Raw genomic sequence first — 20,265 nt, 5'->3', positions numbered from 1 at the left:
ACAGTGAAATGTAAAGAGCATAATACACTACTAGAACTGGTTACAAAATTAAAACAAAATGCCCTAATTAGGAGTTGAGAAAACCAACTTCCTTCTACGCAAGGACGGTAACCTTGCCTTGCTACTCAACTCTAATGCCGCTAGGTCTCGAATGGCCTCACCGATGAGATCCTTGAATATCAGCCGTTCGATGTCTAAGATGGCCTCGGACATCTCCAACGGGCAATCCTCCCAACCGGAGATCCCATCTCCAGCTAGGTCTTTCTTGAGCACGCCACAAATGGTGCCAAACAGATCCTGAGCCGTGGCACTCTCCCTCTCCCGCACTCTTTGGAATTCCGACCACACCTTGTCCAAAGACGCAGACGAGGCCACCTTCCAGGGTGGCAACCGCCTATTCCTATCGAGGATCTCGTGCACAGTGTCGAAGATGAGCTTCCTCTGCAGCCTCGACACTTTTCCTGTGTCCTTTCCCTTGAGATACTGTTGTTTCTCTAGCAACAGGAAGAGATCCGACTCTTGTGGGAGATAACGGGATGCCCTTACAACATCCGAGACGTACATGAAATCGTCGTAGTCTTGTGATGCGACGATCTCAGAGCTCCATTCCTCTTCATCCAGTCCAATACACTCATCTGTTTGCATCATTCAAACAACAAATTCATCTTCTAATGTTTCCATATTTTGCATATCGAAAAATATGGTTCCTAAAACAGTAGACAACACCATCCAACCACAAAATAAGCACTTCTCAACATTTTGTAGCTTAAATTTGAGATCTTTTTATGATAAGATGCAAGATTGTTACTAGCCAGAGCAAGTTCACGAGTTTAGCCCAACAACAAGAAGTGTGAGTCATTTTCAATTAAATTATGAATCAAACACAAGCATCACCGTCCACCCCACGTGACTCAAATGTTCATTCTCAATCAATGATGCATTAAGGAAGTTGTACCTTTGAAATGAATATTACGCCTTGTCGTGATGGGCGAAGGGGTCAATGACTCGTCCTTGTACAAGGACGAGTCAAGAACCGACACGGGGCTGGACTGCATTTCGGTCGCAGTCATCTCCGCTATGCTGTGCAGCAGCTTATCACACCTCTCTAATAAGCTGCGCCCCTCGCTTTTACACCTCTGCATTAATCAACCAACCTCTTTAAATTTTAATTAATCTGTAATTAACTATAATTAAGCTAATTAATTGTAATTACCTCACTGCCACCGGAAATTGACCATGATTCATCCTCTGCCTTCCTCTCTCTCCGATCGCCGTTCCTTTGCGATATTGCGCTGGCAGGTGCTTCCCGTCTGGTTCTTCTCGGGTTGAGCTTCGGATTTGGTGACACCTGCCGGTTCTCGTGTGAATGCGTTGCGACGCTCAACGGTTTAAGCTTTGGCACTGAGTTGGACGGCCTTCCGATTGCACAACCTCCGGTCCGATTTGGGGTGGTCTGAGCAGGATTCCGGTCACGTCGAGGTGAATTCTCTCCAATCCTCATGCCACCTCGGCCGGTGTGATTTCGACCGAGCGGCGGGGAATAATCGTATGACATTTTCCGACTGAATGGCGTGGAATTTGGCGATCGCGACGGTTTCAATTCGATGATCGAGGAATCGTCGTAGACGAAGTTGCGGTGGCGGATTTGGTGGTGCTCCGAGCGTTTTCTGGAATGTAAAAGTCCTTTGAGTTGCATAGCTTCGAGTATTTGTTTCAATGTTTCCAAATCCGTGGAGGATTCGTCAATTCCTCGCAATTTCAATCTGTTCTCGGTCTCGGCGTGGATAGAAACCACCTGTTTTGTCTCGGGGAAGAAGTCGCCGGAGTCGAAGAAGCTTTTGCGGTGACGAGGAGCGACTCTGTTGAACGCTTTCGGCGCATCGATTTTACCAGCATTTTTGAGCAAATAGTTGATCGGATCTGAAAATCGCGGTGCGTTGTCGTCGGCGGTGGAGGGGAAATTGGTTAATCGAGAGTGGAAGATATCTCTGGAGACTCTGGACTCGGAGGCGGATCTCCGGAGCTCCGGCTCGATGCAGGACGAATCGAGGCCCATGAGCCTGGCGATGACGCTGGGAGAGCGGTGCTGTTGGCTGTCGTCGTCGTTACCGTCGGCGGCGGTGCGGATTTCCTTGGGGTGGAGAGTGCCCTTGGCATCTGTGGTGGCTCTGCTGTCGAGCGATAGGCGTGGGGCTTCTTTGCCGAATTTCCACGAACACTTGGTGCCTTCCAGCATCGGCGACGATTTCACGAATTCCACGGAGATCGCCGGCGAGGAAGGGGTTGACTTCTCCGACTCGGATGTTGTTATATCGAATACCTGAAAAACAGGAGTGAGATGAAATGGTACGGAATGAATGCGTGGGAAGAAGGAAGGAAATGGTACCGGCGAGGGAGGGAAGCGGTTGGCGGAGTAGTGGCAATCAAAGATTTGAAGGAAGCCGGTGATGCAACCAATTTGTTTCCCTTCGAAGCTCTGCTCCTTCCCCATGCCTGCTGATATTTTCCCGGCGGCGACGTCAAACTCCGATGACCGTTTATAACTCTGTAGCTCTTATGTGGGAACTGAACTCCCGCTGGATGCTGTTTTAATTCTTCTGTTGAAGGGGATAATTAATAAAGGATCGGGATTGTTGGATTTTCAATAAATCCAATTTATTTAAATTCAATAAAATTGGTTTGAATGAATTTTTTTTATTTTTCCTCTATATATATAATCATTCCACCACCCTATCTCCTCATTGTAACATTCAATCTTTTCTATTTTAATTAGGCAAAACAGATCTTAAGTCTGATTGTTTATTTTAATAGATTTTTATATAATTTTTTTATTTAGTAAGTCATTGTACATTTTATATTCTATATATTCTAATCCTTATTTGACGGAATCGTTAACTTTTCTGTTATAAAATAACATATCATATATTAATTATTTGAATATACTCCACCTAATATCCTAGTTGGAAAATATAAACATAACATAAATATATAAAAAAAAAAGATAAAAACAAAAAAAAAACTAAAGAATTACAAATCGTTAAAAGAAATTTGTTGTTTAATTATATGAAGTTCGAATATTAACTTATAGTATTTGGTTCCAAATAAATTAATATTCGACCTTCAAATAATTAAACAACAAATTTCTTTTAACGATTTGGAATTCTTTAGTTTTTTATTTTTATTTTTTTATATTTATGTTATGTTCATATTTTCCAACTAGGACATTAGGTGGAATATATTTAAATAATTAACATATAATGTGGTATTTTATATCTGAAAAATTAACGGTTCTGTCAAATAAGGATTGGAATATATCGAATATAAAAATACAAGAACTTACTAAAACAATGAAATTGTATAAGGACTTATTGAAATAAACAATCAAAGTACAATGTTTAACCTTATAATTATCTATAAAGTCTACAACTCTTTTTTCTTATATATTGTGGATCCAAAATCCTTACACATTTCAACTCCAAAAATTGGAGTCGTTGTACCATCGTCTAACTTTAATTCTACATTTCCATCCATCAATTCCACCAGATCTTAATAATCAAATTAGATTTCATTGAGAAAATAATTAATTAGTTTCTCATGCTAAGATTACAAATTCTAAAGAAGTGGGTGAATCTGAAGAGCATAATTAGGAAGCAAAACATAGCACAAGAGGGGATGGACCTCAAATGCTATTTAAAACGTGAATTTTTTCATATAAAGTTTGGTCGTGATGATTAATAATTGATTATGATAATAACATATGTCAGTGTCGACGGAAGTTTAGTCAGAATAATATAAAATGACTAGATAAGTATCACAATTCAGATATTGTGCTTAAAATAAAATAAAATAAAATAAAATAAAAGGCTATCTCATCCCATCACATGGGAGAGGGGAATCCTTTCTGCAACTTATATTGTTTATAACAGAAATTTGGTGATTGGTGTTTATTTGGATTTGGGAATGCTAATTCAATCATCAACAAAGATACCTAGATTCTGATTCCTCTCTCTCCATGTGTAATAATTGAATCGTTTCATTTATTACGGTCAAAATGATGTAGTACCTTCGTCTCTTGAGATATTTTTTTTAAGTTTAAAATTTAAGAAAATTAGTATGTTAAAATTTAAATTAGAGAGAATAACTGAGAAAGAAAATAAAGAAAAAAAAAAGAAATTGATAAAATTTTTATAATTTAAAAGTATTCGTAATAGTGGACTATAAATCTGGCTTACAAATCCCTGCGTCTCCATCCTTCTCCTACTAGTTTATTCTATAAATACCCTCTTTTTTTACTTTATTTTACTGGTTTTTTTCTATGTTTTTTTTTGTTTTATAACTTTTCTAAAAAATTAAATATATTATGGTTTTGCCTTTCGTTTATATTAATTTTGATATTTTATTTTATTTTATTTTATTTGATAACATAAATTTTTTTAAAAAAATAATGTTGACGTGGGAAATGTGGTTGGGCGGCTTTATTAGAGAAGAATATAGAATGCTATTGCAGGTGTTGGGGTTGGAAGATAAAATACATGTATTGCAAAAGGAGAATGGAGATGAACAGATTTATAGTCCCAACACCTACATGGTGGTGTATAAAAAATGGATACACCAATAGTTGTCAATCATGGACTACAGATAATTGAGGGAGCCCAACTAGCCAGACACCGAGGTAGCATAAGTTGTAAGTGTAGTGAGACAGTTTATGCACCAACCACAAGATGATCACCTAGAAAAAGCATTGAAAATAGTCTGATATATCAAAGGAACCATTGATCATGAAATAATGTTAAAAAAGAACCGACATCTGGAGATTCATGGTTATACGAACGCAGATTGGGTTGGGAATCCAATAGACCGAAGATCCACTTTTGGGTACTTCGCATTTGTTGGAGGATATCTGATTACTTGGAAGAGCAAGAAGCAAAAGGTCGTGGCACTATCAAGCGTTGAAGCTGAGCTTAAAGGAATTAGAAATGGACCGACTGAAATTTTGTGGTTGAGAAGATTGTTGGATGAGTTGGGTTTTTTGTTTGAGCTAACCGGGGAAGTGTTTGTTCAATGATAACAAGGTTGCAATTAGAACATCTGAGAATCCAGTCCAACATGATCGAATAAAACACGTTGAATTTTTTATTGACATTTCATCAAGGAGAAGATTAAAGTTGGGATAGCGAATTTTGCTTTGGTCCAATATGAAGACCAATTAGCAGATATTCTGACAAATGTGTACGAGGAAGGGGAGGGGGGGCAAAGAACTTTTCAGATGTTCTTGGCAAGTTAAGCATCGGAAATTTCATTACTTAACTTGAGTTCCGTTACCTAACTTGAGGGGAGCGTCAGCAATGGAAACAAATCAAGAAAAGAAGAAGAAGATATGCAGAGAGATTTTTGGGATTAACTAACTTTCATTATAATACTAAGTTATTTTAGTGTAAATATATACCTTAATTGCGTAACATATCTTCCCCTATAAGAGGGGTGATTACTTTGTAATTATAATTAAGCAACCTACAATACATGATTCAACCCTATATAGTTTAACAAGAAAAAATGAGAATATTGAAAAAATATAAGTGCAATTCTCTCAAAAATAACAATAATCGACAAAAACAAGTAAAGAAACAACATATTAAATCGAATATCACAGGAAATTCGCGAGAATCATCGAAAAACTGTATGAAGGGGAATGAGTAAGAAAACACAGTTGATTTGTTTTAATGCGCATTCCAGCAGAATGCGTCTTTTTTGAACACACATTCAATGAATCTGCTTTTCCTTATTTTGCAAATTAATTATAAAAGGTTTACATTCCATTTTCTACTTCCTCAATACTGTCGGTTATTCCGAAGTTGTTTTTTCTATGAATCCTATAATAGTATATCTCAAAATTTTCTGTCAGGTATTCAACTAATTGAAAGTTTAATTTCAATTTAACGAAAAGGGCATAGTGTGATTATTAGTTGTCATATTTGTCAAGTAGTATATGGGGGAGAAGGTGACAATCATTAGATTAAAGAGTGAACTGCACCAAATAACCATAACTTTGCACTTGTTATACCAGTGACCCATAATAAAAAAATAGCATCAGATGGGCCTAATGTTAAATATAATCACGAATGAAGTTTTTTTAGCCACTTTTCGGATGAAAATGCCCAAATAGCTTTAAGGGCATTTTTGGCAATCTCTAAATTCACTGACATATGAATTTTGTCACATTTCTGTGAGCAGCTTCTCAAGTGATTTCCTAATAAGTTCTAGTACTTCATGCGTGATTAAAGTTTTGTCAATATTTATATATAAAAAATTCTTATGTCCCTCTATTTCTAGTTAGTGGTAACAATATAGTACTAGTTATATGATGTAGGAAATTCATTGAGAAACAAAAATATGGAAAAGTGAAGTTATTTATGCAATAAAATCCATATCAATAATACACAGAATAAAAAATATTTCACATTTAATTAAATGATACAATAATTATTTTATTGAAAACATTGACATTTAGAATATTATTTCATTATATATCATCGAACTAATTTGTTACTCTAAGCCTAACTTTAAGATGATTTTTATGATTGATATTTTATTGATGTAATTTTAATTTAGCTCAAACTGAAATTTTTAACATCATATGAACATTCAATCTTTAGATATAAATTTGCATAGTTTCTTGCCATTCATGATAAAATTGAAACTGAGTAATATTTTGAAAAAAATTCAAGCATGTGATATTAGCTATTTAATCCTTCAAGATTTTTTTTTATTAATAATAGTATTTGAAATAAGACAATGTAAATTTATGAATTAATACTGCAAAATTAGAATATTTTCATAATAAATAAAATTGATCCATAAATCAATGTAAATAAAATAAATTAAAACACGGAAAAATACCAGAAAGTGAGTATATAAGGAAGAAATGGTCTCATTTTATTATGTTCATATTAATTAATGCAGATAATGATAAATATGTATATTATAAAAAAAATTAGAAAGTGTAAATAATGATAAAATTTTAATTACGTCTAAAGTACAAAAACTTATTAGAAAAATACATAAGAAGTTGCTGACAGAAATGTGGCAGAAATCACCTGCCAGCAATATAATGGAGTGACAAAAATGCCCTTTTAGGGCCTGATGGTATTTTGGTCCGAAAAAACTTCATTCGTGATTATATTTAACGTTAGACACCTCTAGTGCTATTTTTTTAAGGGTTACTGGTGCAACAAGTACAAAAGTAAGGGTCATTCGTTGGAGTTCAGTCTAAATTAAAATGTATACACACAAATATAATAATGGCATAGTGTGATTATTCTTGGCAGACAAAGTTGTCAGGAATGCGGAGAACAAAGTAGTGTAACTTAATTTATCATTTTGTTTTAATAAGATAGGACTATTATCTGTTTGCTTAGACACATGATAATCATAGTATATCTGAATAGTTATCAGATATGTGAGAAAGGAGACGTCAAAAAGCTTTTTACTTTATCACGTGAATCATCATTTTATTGATTAGGACTTGCATAAATGCATAATATGTTATGCCTATTAATTAATTTTATTGCTTCACTTCATCCTCACTACCTTCCACGGACCACGGTCCAACCTAAATTAGCTATTATGATTATGATTATGATTATGATTAAGTTTGATTCTTCTAATTCGAAACCGTTAGGTTTTATTCAGTTAATTATCAATCTACATAATTAATTAAAAAATATAGTATATATTTACATATACTTTAAGACCCACGAAATTATTTCAAATATTATACATATACTTAATTAACATTTTAATGTTAATTATTTTCCGACAAAATAGATTATTATTCACTGACATATTAAATATATTCCATTGTTTTCTATAACAAATAAATTTGATTTGACATATAATTATTACTAATCATAGTGTAAAATATATAGGTTTATGTTTAGTTAAGAATTTTATAATTTAAGTTGATTTATTTCACAGATTGTACACGAGCAAGTATATCATAAAATGCAAATAAATACTAATTGAATCCAAAAAATTTCATACTATCCACCACCTCAATTTATATAGTATTAATTCATAACTCCTCGTACCGTTATCCACCTCAAATTATATACATTAAACTTAACCCCCACTACTACCTCATACATCTAATCATATCAAAACACAAATACTGCCTCATACATCACATCAAAACACATTTTTTTTAACTGACTCTATGAGTAGTATTCAAAATTATTCCACCCGTCTCCCCTGCAAGATAATTATTTTCCTTTACTATTATTTCTTATTTTAATAAAGGCAGTACACATTTATTTTCTTTTATTTTCCTTTTATTTTATTTTTCTTACCTTCCTCTTATTTTATTTTTCTATTATATTATCTCTCCTTTTTTTTTCCTTCGTGAACTCAATAAATATCATTTTCTTAAATCTCGCTCCCAAAAGAAATCAAATACTTATAACTGCAAATTTTAACTCATTTTAGTGTAAATATCATATTATTTTACTTCAACAGTATCCTAAACTCAAACTTAAAAGATATACGTCCTCCGTCCCAAAGAAGATGGTCATTCCTTGGTTAGCACATGATTTTATGCAACTTTATTTTATATGTTAAATAAAGAGAGTAAAGTAAGAGATAAGGAATATTCTCTCCGTCTGCGAATAAGAGTCTAATTTTTTCATTTTAGTCTGTCGCGAATAGGAGTCCCGATTCACTTTTACCATAAATGGTATATGGTCTCACATTCCACTAACTAATTGCACTCACATTTTATTTAAAACTAATATATATATATAAGTGAGACTCATATTCCACTAACTTTTTCCCACCCACTTTCTTAACATTTCTTAAAATCTATGCCGTTATGAAATGAGACTCCTAATGGCGGATGAAGGGAGTAAAGTATAGATAAAAGGTGTTTCCATTTTAAGTAATGGTCATCTTAGTTGAAACAATCTAAAAAGGAAAGTGGTTCATCTTCAATTGGATAGATGGAGTACTAAACACAAAATAATTTTAGTGTAAATGTCACGTCAAATTATACTAAATTTAATTTTAAAAGAATATTTTCTATCTACTATCTATTTTTACTCACAAAATTTGAAAAACTTATTTGAATTTATTTTAAGAGCATCCACAATAGGCCACGGGCTAGCAAAACACTCTTCCTGCCATATCATCATAGACTTCCCACAGGCTAGCCATAGGCTAACCAAACAACAGCCCAACAATAGGCTAGCCAACGCCCTAGCCAAGCAAATAAATTGACAAATACAATTATTTCATATTAATTGTTGGTGTTTATCAAATATTAAAAAAATAAAGTGCAATGAGTTGTAAACATAGAGTATAAAAAATAAAAAAATAAAAAAATAAAAAATAAAATAAAATAAAAATCGGTCAGCCTATCGCTCGCCGCGCAATAGGCGACCAGCGATCGGCTAACGCCTATTGTCCGCGGATGACCACTCGTCAGTCTTCCGGACGTCCATCGTGTTAGCCTAACGCAATAGCGGACATCCGCCTCGCCCTTCCCGCTAGCCTATGACTAGTCCGTGCTGAAGTCCCTTACTGTGGATGCTCTACCATAAACCTAAAAATATGCATATTTTATTCAAAAACCCAAAATAGAATTGATTTTATAGTACCATTAGAACATACACAATGGTGGCGAGCGGACAGGCTAGCCGATCCTCGGCGCTATCCGGTTTGCTCGCCGAACCATTGTAACTGGCTAGCCGAATTTCGGCAGAAAAATCGGCGAGCGCACGCCGATTTCCGGATCGGCGAGCGATCGGTCAGCGGATTTTTTTTTATTATTTAATTTTCAAAACACTATATATACGCGCTTTGCACGTCATTTTCATTCGCACCACTTGTTTTAACGAGTTTTCTCTCTGTCTTAATTTCTGTATAAGAGCAACAACGCGAAATGGATAACAACAACGAAGGTACTCCAGTGACGAACGGGTCTCAAACTCCCTCGGTACCCGTGGGATGTGGATGGGGTCCGATGCCCGGGTACTACAACATGTACCTGTGGCAGCAGATGATGCCCGGGATGGCAGCTGAGGGTAGTATGCCAGGATGGCAGAGAGTACCGAGAATGCATCCCGGTATGCAAATGATGTCGGGGTGGGCACCCGTGACGCAGGGGACGCCGGGGGGTGGAACGTCTATCGCCCCAGTTTTGATTTTTCGACTGCTTCTTCGCACACATCGACCCCATCGGAGACGCAGTTCACGCAATTTGATACTTTCTCCTTAGAGGAGTTGGGGTTTGATCTTCTCGGGGTTTCAGAAACTCCCGTTCAAACGGGGGAGTAGGGCAGGGTCAGGGCGGCCCAAAGAAGAAGGACAAGGGGAAGGGCAAAAGGGTCGGCGAGTCGTCGCAGCCGGTTGATGACGACAGCCAGGTACGGAGGAAGTGGACGGACGCGGAGAACGTCGCGCTGTCCAAGGCGTGGGTGAGTGTTTGCGATGATCCCCTCACTTCGAACAATCAGAGGATGGTCAACTTGTGGGCCAAAATAACAGCAGCCTACAAGGCATTTTGCCCAGAGGGGATGCCACGCAACGATGAGGAGTGTCGGAGGCGTGGGACCGAATCAGGGCTGGGATCTCCCGATTTTCGGGCTTGTACGCCAACGCCCTCCGCATGTAGAGCAGTGGCCAAACTGACGAGGACTGCAGGAGGATAGCGGAGAAAGCCTTCCCCGTGCCCGGGCTATATAAGGAGTTCACCTACTGGAACTGCTATGAGGTGCTGACAGACTCCGAGAAGTTCCCGGCAGGTGTTGACGCTGGCTGGCCGAAGAAGGAGCGACTGAACAATACCGGTGATTACAGCGGCAGCAGCGGCGGTTCCCACGACCTCCCCGAGGGTGCTCAGGAGCTCCCTTCCCCTCCATCGTTCGTTCGCCGAACTCGCCCGGTTGGTCAAAGGCGGGTGCAACGGGAATCGAGGGGGGTCACCGGGGGGTCCCAGGAGGTCCAGTTGGCATCCCCCCTGTTGGCCAGTCGACAGCCGATCTCGCCTTCTTCCCGCGTCAACAAACGCGGGCTCAGATGGCCAAGACCTTAGCCGATTGGCAGGCGGCAACTGACCCCGAGGAGAAGAGTTTTCTTCACACAATGCTCTTGAGCATGTGAGCCGATTTGAATGCCGCCGCGACACGGTTGGGCGACGGAGGCAGCGGCGACGGAGGCGGGGTTTTTTTTAATTAATATATATTTTTTTAAAATTAATGTAATTTTTTAATTAATGTACTTTTAAAATTTTAATAATATAATTGAATTTTCCCGTATCTGTGTCGTAAATTTAATTCCGTATTTTGTGTGATTGTTAATTATTTGTTTTATATAAGTTTGAGTGATGTGGCTAGGCTATTGCTAGGCTATTGCTGGGCTATTTGCTTGTTTTGATGTTGTGGCAGGAGGATTGTTAGTGCTGATGATGTGGCAGGAGGAGTTTGTGGCTAGACTATGACTGAGCTATTCTTATTATGGAAGCTCTTAAGACTATTTTTATCCACTCCATTTTAGATTTTAGTATACCAATAGAGATGTTCTAACGTCACAATAAACACATCATACATTCTGCTAGAAAAATGAGACCAACTACGTTATTATATACTTCATCTATTCTGAGAAGAATTTCTTTTCCATATGGGTAAATATTTAATATGATCAATGGAGATATATAAAATGAGAGGTGAAAAGAAAGGGAGGTGTGAGAGAAAAAAAGTTTTTTTTTACAAAAAATATGAAATAACTTTATTATATTAGAACGTCCATAAAACGACAACGATTCTATTAACGTGAAATGAAAGAAGTACTTTTTAATTAAATATTAATATTATATATGTGCAACAAAAACATGGAACAAAATAATGCAAAATTTAATTTGGATTCTTGGTTTCTTTATGATCTACAATTCATTTTCAAAAACGATTGTATAAATATTATATTATGTTGTTATTAATTTTTGTGATAATGTATTATATAACATTCCTGTATAATACAAAATCAATAGACTAATATATCTCTACATACTACGAGAGGGAAAAATATATATGATCATAAGTAAATTATTATATTTTATAAGTGGATAAAGAGTTAAGTATATTTCATTGGAATATCTATCTTCATAAAGAAAAAACTACTATTAACTATACAATAATTGGTAAACTTTAAATATTTTAATGTTGGTTTCTGGGATTACAAGATAACAAAACCGGGCGTAATACAACCCAAAAGAAAGAAAAGGAGAAACTGAACTAAAGAAATTACAATAGAAATCGAAACAACTAAACCAGTATGAAAGCCGAGTCGAGGAGGCCTCTTCCCGCAAGACGAGATACGCCCCGGTAGTGCTCTTCGGTTTGGCGTGTCGTCCCCAAAGGTAAAACGGCTACGTCTCTATTGATGCAGCACCGCAATCAGCAGAGCTCCGGCGAACTGGATGGAGGAGAGGGCAGAGCTTCGACAGAAAAACTATGCAGGGAGAGGGAGAGAGCTTATGATGCAGAATGCTTTTTGAATTGTGTAGTGATGCATGGAATGACTGGCCTATTTATAGGCTCAGTCCACTGTAGGGGGTCAACAGCCATGATGGCTGTCATCATGGCAATTCGTAACCGACGTCGGTTACAGACGTGTGGCAGGAGTGTGCCATCCGTGTGTGGAGCGTGTGGATTTCTCACGTGGCACCCGTGACTGTGCCTCGTTTGACGACGTGTCAAGCCACTTGGATTGCTGACTCGGCGGTGGTCCAAAAAGAATAGTTTGGGCCAAGCACCAAGCCCAAAGACCACCCAAAGACCAATTGCCAAGATCCAAGATCCAAGTCCAAGTCCAAGATCAAGATCAAGATCGAGATCGAGATCGAGATCGAGATCGGGATCGGGATCGGGCTCGGGCCCGGGCCCGCGGCCCGCGACCGCGACCGCGACCGCGAGCACGAGCACGAGCACGAGCACGAGCACGAGCACGTGCACGGGCACGGGCTCGGGCTCGGGCGGGCGGGGGGCGGCGGCGGCGCGCGCGTGTGCGCGCGTGTGGGCTCTTTCACCCATCTTGGTCCACTATAATTATTAAGTAACATAAAGTCACTTAATTTATACACATTAAAGATGTGTTAATCCTCCAATGTGGGATAATTAACACTTAGTTAATTATTCCCTAAGCTCCAACTCTAAGCTTTAATTAAAAGCTAATTATGCCCAACTTTAATCCACTATTTCTCACTCACCGGAAATCGGATTTGAGAAAGTGAATATACTACATTTACCTACGTAAAATGTAGAACGACGCTATGTCATTTAATTTCACAAAATTAAATGTCTCGTCACATTTATTATATGGTCAAAATCCATTGACCGGGCATATTTAATCCATGATTTTTACAATCCCCCACATGAGTGGAAATAGCCGAATGCATATGCATGCAGACACAAGCTCAACCCTCGCGAGGTATATAAGCATAAGGATAGGTAGTTGTTGACTTTGAACCCTCCATAGTCGACACCATCGGATACACAGGCGGCTTAGTAGCGCGATGCTTTGAACTAATCCCCCACGGCGTGCACCGAGACAATGGTGTTAACGCTTAAACACCTCAACCTCATCCGTTCTCACGTTTTGTGTCCATTGCGGTCTTGGACACCACTTTGGATTCATAAGTGCATTTTTTTATGAAGCGACCACACTTCGCACTTACATAGGTGATTCTTAGTCAAGTACCTTGCCATACTTGGTCTCTTTGAGAATTCCATCTCTTTGAGATCCTTAAGAACCATTAAAAGTCATAGACTTAGCCTTTACCACTAGGCAAGCTCTCCAACACTCTATTGCTCTCTAGGGAATAGATATAGTTGAGTGTTTCTCATGAACTCTCATAGCTTAGTTGTCCCTTTGAACCAAGTTCTTGGGATCTCCAGTCATCATGGTTGGGTTACCACTATGACAATTCTTTAGTTTGTGGATTTCAAACCCATTCCCTCTAGCAACTTATTCATTTGATCACGGTTTAACCCTTTGGTTAGCGGATCCGCTAGATTATCTATTGACTTCACATAGTCAATTGTAATCACCCCTGTTGTGATCAAATGTCTCACGGTGTTATGTCGTCGACGTATATGTCGAGACTTACCGTTATAGAAACCATTGTTTGCCCTTCCAATAGCCGCTTGGCTATCGCAGTGAATCAGCACTGGTGGCACTGGCTTAGACCAACATGGAATGTCTTCAAGGAAGTTCTTAAGCCACTCGGCTTCCTCACCAGCCTTATCCAAGGCAATGAACTCCGATTCCATTGTTGATCGGGCTATACAGGTCTGTTTTGTGGATTTCCACGATACAGCACCACCCCCAATAGTAAAGACATATCCACTTGTTGAAAGTGAGTCTCTATTATCGGATATCCAATTGGCATCATAGTACCCTTCAAGTACCGGGGGGTATCTCGAGAAGTGTAGCCCAAGATTTTGAGTGTGTTTTAAATATCTCAAAACCCTCACAAGAGCTCTCCAATGCTCTTTGCTTGGATTGCTCGTGTAACGACTTAACTTGTTCACGGCACAAGCAATGTCAGGTCGAGTGCAATTAGTCAAGTACATAATGCACCCGATGACCCGTGCATACTCTTCTTGTGCAACGGGCTCGCCTTTGTTTTTGCTCAAGTGAACGTCGAGTTCAATTGGAGTCTTAACCGGCGCGCCATCATAGGCTTTGAATTTATTCAATATCTTCTCAACATAATGTGATTGTGTTAAGATGATTCCATCATTCGTTCTTAGAATCTTCATTCCAAGAATTACATCGGCTAGACTCATGTCTTTCATGTCAAAGTTTCTCTTTAACATGGCCTTTGTATCGTTAATTACTTGAGTGTTGCTACCCAAGATTAACATATCATCAACGTAGAGACACACTATAACATGACCGTTATTAGTGCTCTTGATGTAGACACATTTGTCGCACTCGTTGATTTTAAACCCATTTGATAACATCACATTATCAAACTTCAAGTGCCATTGCAATGGCGCTTGTTTCAATCCATATAGGGATTTCACGAGCTTGCATACCTTTTTCTCTTGTCCAGGTACTACAAACCCTTCGGGTTGTTCCATATAGATTTCATCTTCTAGTTCACCATTTAGAAACGCGGTCTTTACATCCATTTGATGAATCTCAAGATTGTGCAATGCAGCAATAGCGAGAAGCACTCGTATAGATGTAATCCTTGTTACAGGTGAATAGGTATCGAAGAAGTCATGTCCTTCTTTTTGTTTAAAACCCTTTACTACTAATCGGGCTTTATACTTATCAACTGTTCCATCGGCCTTAAACTTTCTTTTAAGAACCCATTTGCATCCTAAAGGTTTAGCACCTTCGGGCAAATCAACCAACACCCATGTGTGGTTTAGCAAAATTGAATCAATTTCGCTTTGAACAGCTTCTCTCCAATGCAGCCCGTCTGGGCCAGCAAAGGCTACTTTTATCGATGTTGGTTCTTCATCCAACATGAAAGCAATGTAGTCAGGACCAAAAGTTTTTGGTGTTCTGACTCTATTACCACGTCTTAGTACTGTATCTTTTGGATCGGGCCTTGCACGCTTGCGCGATTCAGGTTCCGCATCTGTTGATTTAGAACTAGTGGCTTCTTCTTCCACTTGTTTAGAACTAGTGGCTTCTTCAATTCTTGTCTCAGAATTGGTTGATACCTTTTCCTTATCTTTGCAAGGAAAGGTATTTTCGAGAAATACAGCATTCCTCGACTCAATTGTTGTTCCTACTGTGATAGTCGATATTTCAGACTTGTGAACAACAAATCGATATGCACTACTGTTAAGTGCATATCCAATGAAGATGCAATCAACCGTCTTAGGTCCGATTGTAACTTCTTTGGGCGGAGGAACCATCACCTTTGCCAAACACCCCCACACTTTGAGGTATTTGTAGGATGGCTTCCTTCCCTTCCACAACTCATAAGGAGTAACATCTTTTCCTTTGAGAGGGATTTTATTCAAGATATAGTTTGCTGTCAAAACAGCTTCCCCCCACATGTTATGTGGTAATCCTGAACTGAGTAGCAGTGCATTCATCATCTCTTTTAGAGTTCGATTCTTGCGTTCTGCAACACCATTAGATTGTGGTGAATATGGAGCAGTTGTTTGATGAATTATACCACTTGCGTTGCATAACTCCTCAAACGGGGCTACATATTCGCCTCCTCTATCGCTTCGAATCATTTTGATTTTACAACCAAGTTGATTCTCAACTTCGTTCTTATAATTTTTGAACGCCTCTATTGCTTCATCTTTGCTTCTTAAAAGATAAATGTAGCAATATCTTGTGCAATCATCTATGAAAGTGATAAAGTACTTTTTACCACCTCTAGTTTGCAACATCTTTAAATCACATACATCCGTGTGAATTAATTCAAGGGGTTTTGTGCTTCGTTCAACCGAGTGAAACGGCAACTTAGTCATTTTTGCTTCAAGACAAATTTCACATTTATCTTGGATATCCAATTCATTAGCCTTTAGTAAATCTAAATTTACTAATCTTTTAATGGCTTTTGAATTTACATGTCCCAATCTACAATGCCACAAATTTGAAGACTCAATCAAATAAGAGGAAGTAGATGCTTTATTCTTATTGGGCAATGGCTTCGCAACACTTCGAGTTGCTACACTAAGCTTGAAAAGCCCATCGGTTACATGACCTTTTCCGATGGATTTTCCAAACTTATACAAGACAAACCTATCGGACTCAAATACAAGTTTAAACCCTTTATTAACTAGTATTGATCCTGACACTAGGTTCTTGCGGATGTCCGGGACATGCAGCACATCCTTCAAAGTGATAGTTAGGCCAGACGTCATCATGAGAATCACGTTGCCAACGCCGAGGACTTCGGACGATGCTTGATTCCCCATGTTGATCTTCCTCCCTTCAACAGCAGTGTAGGAGGCAAACTTGCTCCTGTCGGAGCAAACATGAGCAGTAGCGCCGGTGTCGATGTACCAGCCTCCCTTGTTATCAACAAGGTTAACCTCTTCAGTGACCACTGCAATGAGGTCGTTCTCATCCCAGTCCTTGAACTCCTTCTCAACGAAGTGGGCTGCCGGCTTCTTCTTCTTGCTGCGGCAGTCTTTAGCAAAGTGGCCTGGTTTGCCACACTTGTAGCAGTCGCCTTCAAACTTCTTTCAAGGCTGCTTTCCTTTCCCTTTGTCGTTTGGACGGTTTGGGCGAGGGCGTTTGTTGGAGGGACCGCCCCGCTCCAACAGGTTGGCTTTGGCTTCATTTGGGGTGAAGCCCTTAGCCTTTTGATCACTTTTGCGCACGTCGGCCTCAATGCGCAACTTCACGATCAAGTCTTCAAGGGTCATCTGCTTTCGCTTGTGCTTGAGATAACTCTTGAAGTCCTTCCAACTTGGAGGGAGCTTGTCAATGATCGTGCACCTTAGGAATTTATCGGGCAAGGTCATCCCTTCAGCCACTAATGAGTGGATGATCATTTGGAGCTCTTGGACTTGCTCCATGACGGGTCGAGAGTCGACCATTTTGTAGTCCATAAACTTGGATGCTACAACTTGTTCCGTCCCAGCAGCATTATCTATGCTATACTTCTTTTCTAGGTTTTCCCACATTTGTTTAGATGTGGTTACATTGGAGTATACATTGTACAAACTATCATCTAAAGCACTTAGAATGAAATTTTTACAAAGGTAATCTCCTTTCCTCCAAGCTTCATAATCTGCCATGACTTCGAGCCTAGTCTCTTGGTCGCTTGGTGCGGGCGGCTCGTTCTCCGTGAGGAAGTTGGCGACGCCCAATGTTGTCAAGTAGAACAACATCTTCTGGTACCACCGCTTGAAGTCAGATCCTCCAAACTTTGGTGGCTTCTCGGCAGGTGGCATCATTTTTGGTGCCAAAGGTGCCGCGCTTGGTCCTTGGAAGGAACCAATTCCGTTGCCCCCGAAGGAGCCAACAACATGGTTGGGCATAGAGCCCCCACCATTCATGTTGGGCATAGAGCCCGCCATGGTCGTACCAGCCCCGAAGGGACTAGCACCCGCATGAGACCCGAAGGCCCCAGCATTCGTGTTGATCCCGAAAGATCCAACACTAGTATTGAGCCCGAAGGCACCAACACTCGATCCATTAAAGGATCCGAAGGAACCACTAAAAGTGGAACCAACCGAACCACCAAAGGTGGAACCAGTGGACGCCCCGAAGGGGTTGTCCCAAACCCAAGGGACGGTGGATGAGGCAGCCGGGAAGCCGGGAGTTGGCATCATCGAGGGAGCCGATGAAGTGTTGACCGGTCCAGTGGTCGCCATGGTGGAGGGAATGGCGGCGGTGGTGGTGGCAGCGGCGGTGTTGGAGTCGGTAGACATCTCCAGCAAAGGTGTTTAATATTTCGAAAGTTTTAGTTCAGTTTAGAAGTCCAAATTCCTTCAAAGGCAAGTTATCTCGTCTTGCGATTGTTGGTTTCTGGGATTACAAGATAACAAAACCGGGCGTAATACAACCCAAAAGAAAGAAAAGGAGAAACTGAACTAAAGAAATTACAATAGAAATCGAAACAACTAAACCAGTATGAAAGCCGAGTCGAGGAGGCCTCTTCCCGCAAGACGAGATACGCCCCGGTAGTGCTCTTCGGTTTGGCGTGTCGTCCCCAAAGGTAAAACGGCTACGTCTCTATTGATGCAGCACCGCAATCAGCAGAGCTCCGGCGAACTGGATGGAGGAGAGGGCAGAGCTTCGACAGAAAAACTATGCAGGGAGAGGGAGAGAGCTTATGATGCAGAATGCTTTTTGAATTGTGTAGTGATGCATGGAATGGCTGGCCTATTTATAGGCTCAGTCCACTGCAGGGGGTCAACAGCCATGATGGCTGTCATCATGGCAATTCGTAACCGACGTCGGTTACAGACGTGTGGCAGGAGTGTGCCATCCGTGTGTGGAGCGTGTGGATTTCTCACGTGGCACCCGTGACTGTGCCTCGCTTGACGACGTGTCAAGCCACTTGGATTGCTGACTCGGCGGTGGTCCAAAAAGAATAGTTTGGGCCAAGCACCAAGCCCAAAGATTGAATATATTTATTTTAAGTATTTATAGAATAAACTAGTATTTTATTTTAAGTATTTATAGAATAAACTAGTATTTTATAGAATATAGTTTGGGCCAAGCACCAAGCCCAAAAAGAATAGTCCGAGATCGGGATCGGGCCCGGGCCCGCGAGCACGGGCTCGGGCGGGCGGGCGGCGGCGGCGCGCGCGTGTGCGCGCGTGTGGGCTCTTTCACCCATCTTGGTCCACTATAATTATTAAGTAACATAAAGTCACTTAATTTATACACATTAAAGATGTGTTAATCCTCCAATGTGGGATAATTAACACTTAGTTAATTATTCCCTAAGCTCCAACTCTAAGCTTTAATTAAAAGCTAATTATGCCCAACTTTAATCCACTATTTCTCACTCACCGGAAATCGGATTTGAGAAAGTGAATATACTACATTTACCTACGTAAAATGTAGAACGACGCTATGTCATTTAATTTCACAAAATTAAATGTCTCGTCACATTTATTATTTGGTCAAAATCCATTGACCGGGCATATTTAATCCATGATTTTTACATTTAATTTGTAAGAACAGTGATAATATCTGTGATTAAATCTATGCTTAATGTTATCGATAATTGTGTTTACCAAATTATTTATATGTATTATTGTTATCAAATATATTAAGCTCAATATGGTATTTGTTAGTATAATTTGCTTATAGTTGTTGCTAACTTGTAGTGTTTTTTTTGCTTAACTTGGTGTTTTCTTAGTTAAGTGGTAGGTTGGTGGGGGCTTTGCTTACGTTTTTCTTTTATTGTTGCTTTGTTAGTTGATTGTTAACAACTGTTTTGCTGGTTGTGCTTTTGACTTGAGTATTTTTTTGTTTTAAAAAAAGTTTGGTTTCAAACGACAAAATGGTATTTTGTCACGTGGTTGAATACTCCCCGTATCATAAAAATACTATCTTTTCCCATTTTGGTAACCTTTTTTTTATCTTTTAAGGTAGCCTTATTTTCGGTAACAATACTCCAATTATTTGTTCTTTTTATCTCTCATACTTAATCAATTTGACCTCGTATTATTTTTAAAAGTTCCTATTTTTTATGGAAAAGTGAGAATAATTTTGGAAGTGAATTTTGTTAATAGAAATGATAATTAATATTCCCTCTGTTCTTTAAAAATATAA

The 20,265-nt window shown here is 39.2% G+C and overlaps 1 protein-coding gene across 1 annotated transcript; it reads right to left on the bottom strand.

Annotated features, from left to right (window-relative positions):
* Positions 1 to 2,651, bottom strand: LOC121765757 (protein LONGIFOLIA 1-like). The gene is made up of 4 exons (XM_042161972.1): positions 2,387 to 2,651; positions 1,214 to 2,320; positions 956 to 1,136; positions 1 to 635 (listed from the first exon to the last, which is right to left on the bottom strand). Exons 1-4 carry the CDS (start codon positions 2,489 to 2,491, stop codon positions 64 to 66), a joined length of 1,965 nt encoding a protein of 654 aa, XP_042017906.1. The 5' UTR covers positions 2,492 to 2,651; the 3' UTR covers positions 1 to 63.
* Positions 2,652 to 20,265: the final 17,614 nt, after the last annotated feature.

The sequence above is a fragment of the Salvia splendens genome, chromosome 14, assembly GCF_004379255.2.
Source record: "Salvia splendens isolate huo1 chromosome 14, SspV2, whole genome shotgun sequence".
Lineage (NCBI taxonomy): Eukaryota > Viridiplantae > Streptophyta > Magnoliopsida > Lamiales > Lamiaceae > Salvia > Salvia splendens.
The sequence above is the reverse complement of the archived record's forward strand: the minus strand, read 5'-3'. Positions and strand labels throughout refer to the sequence as shown.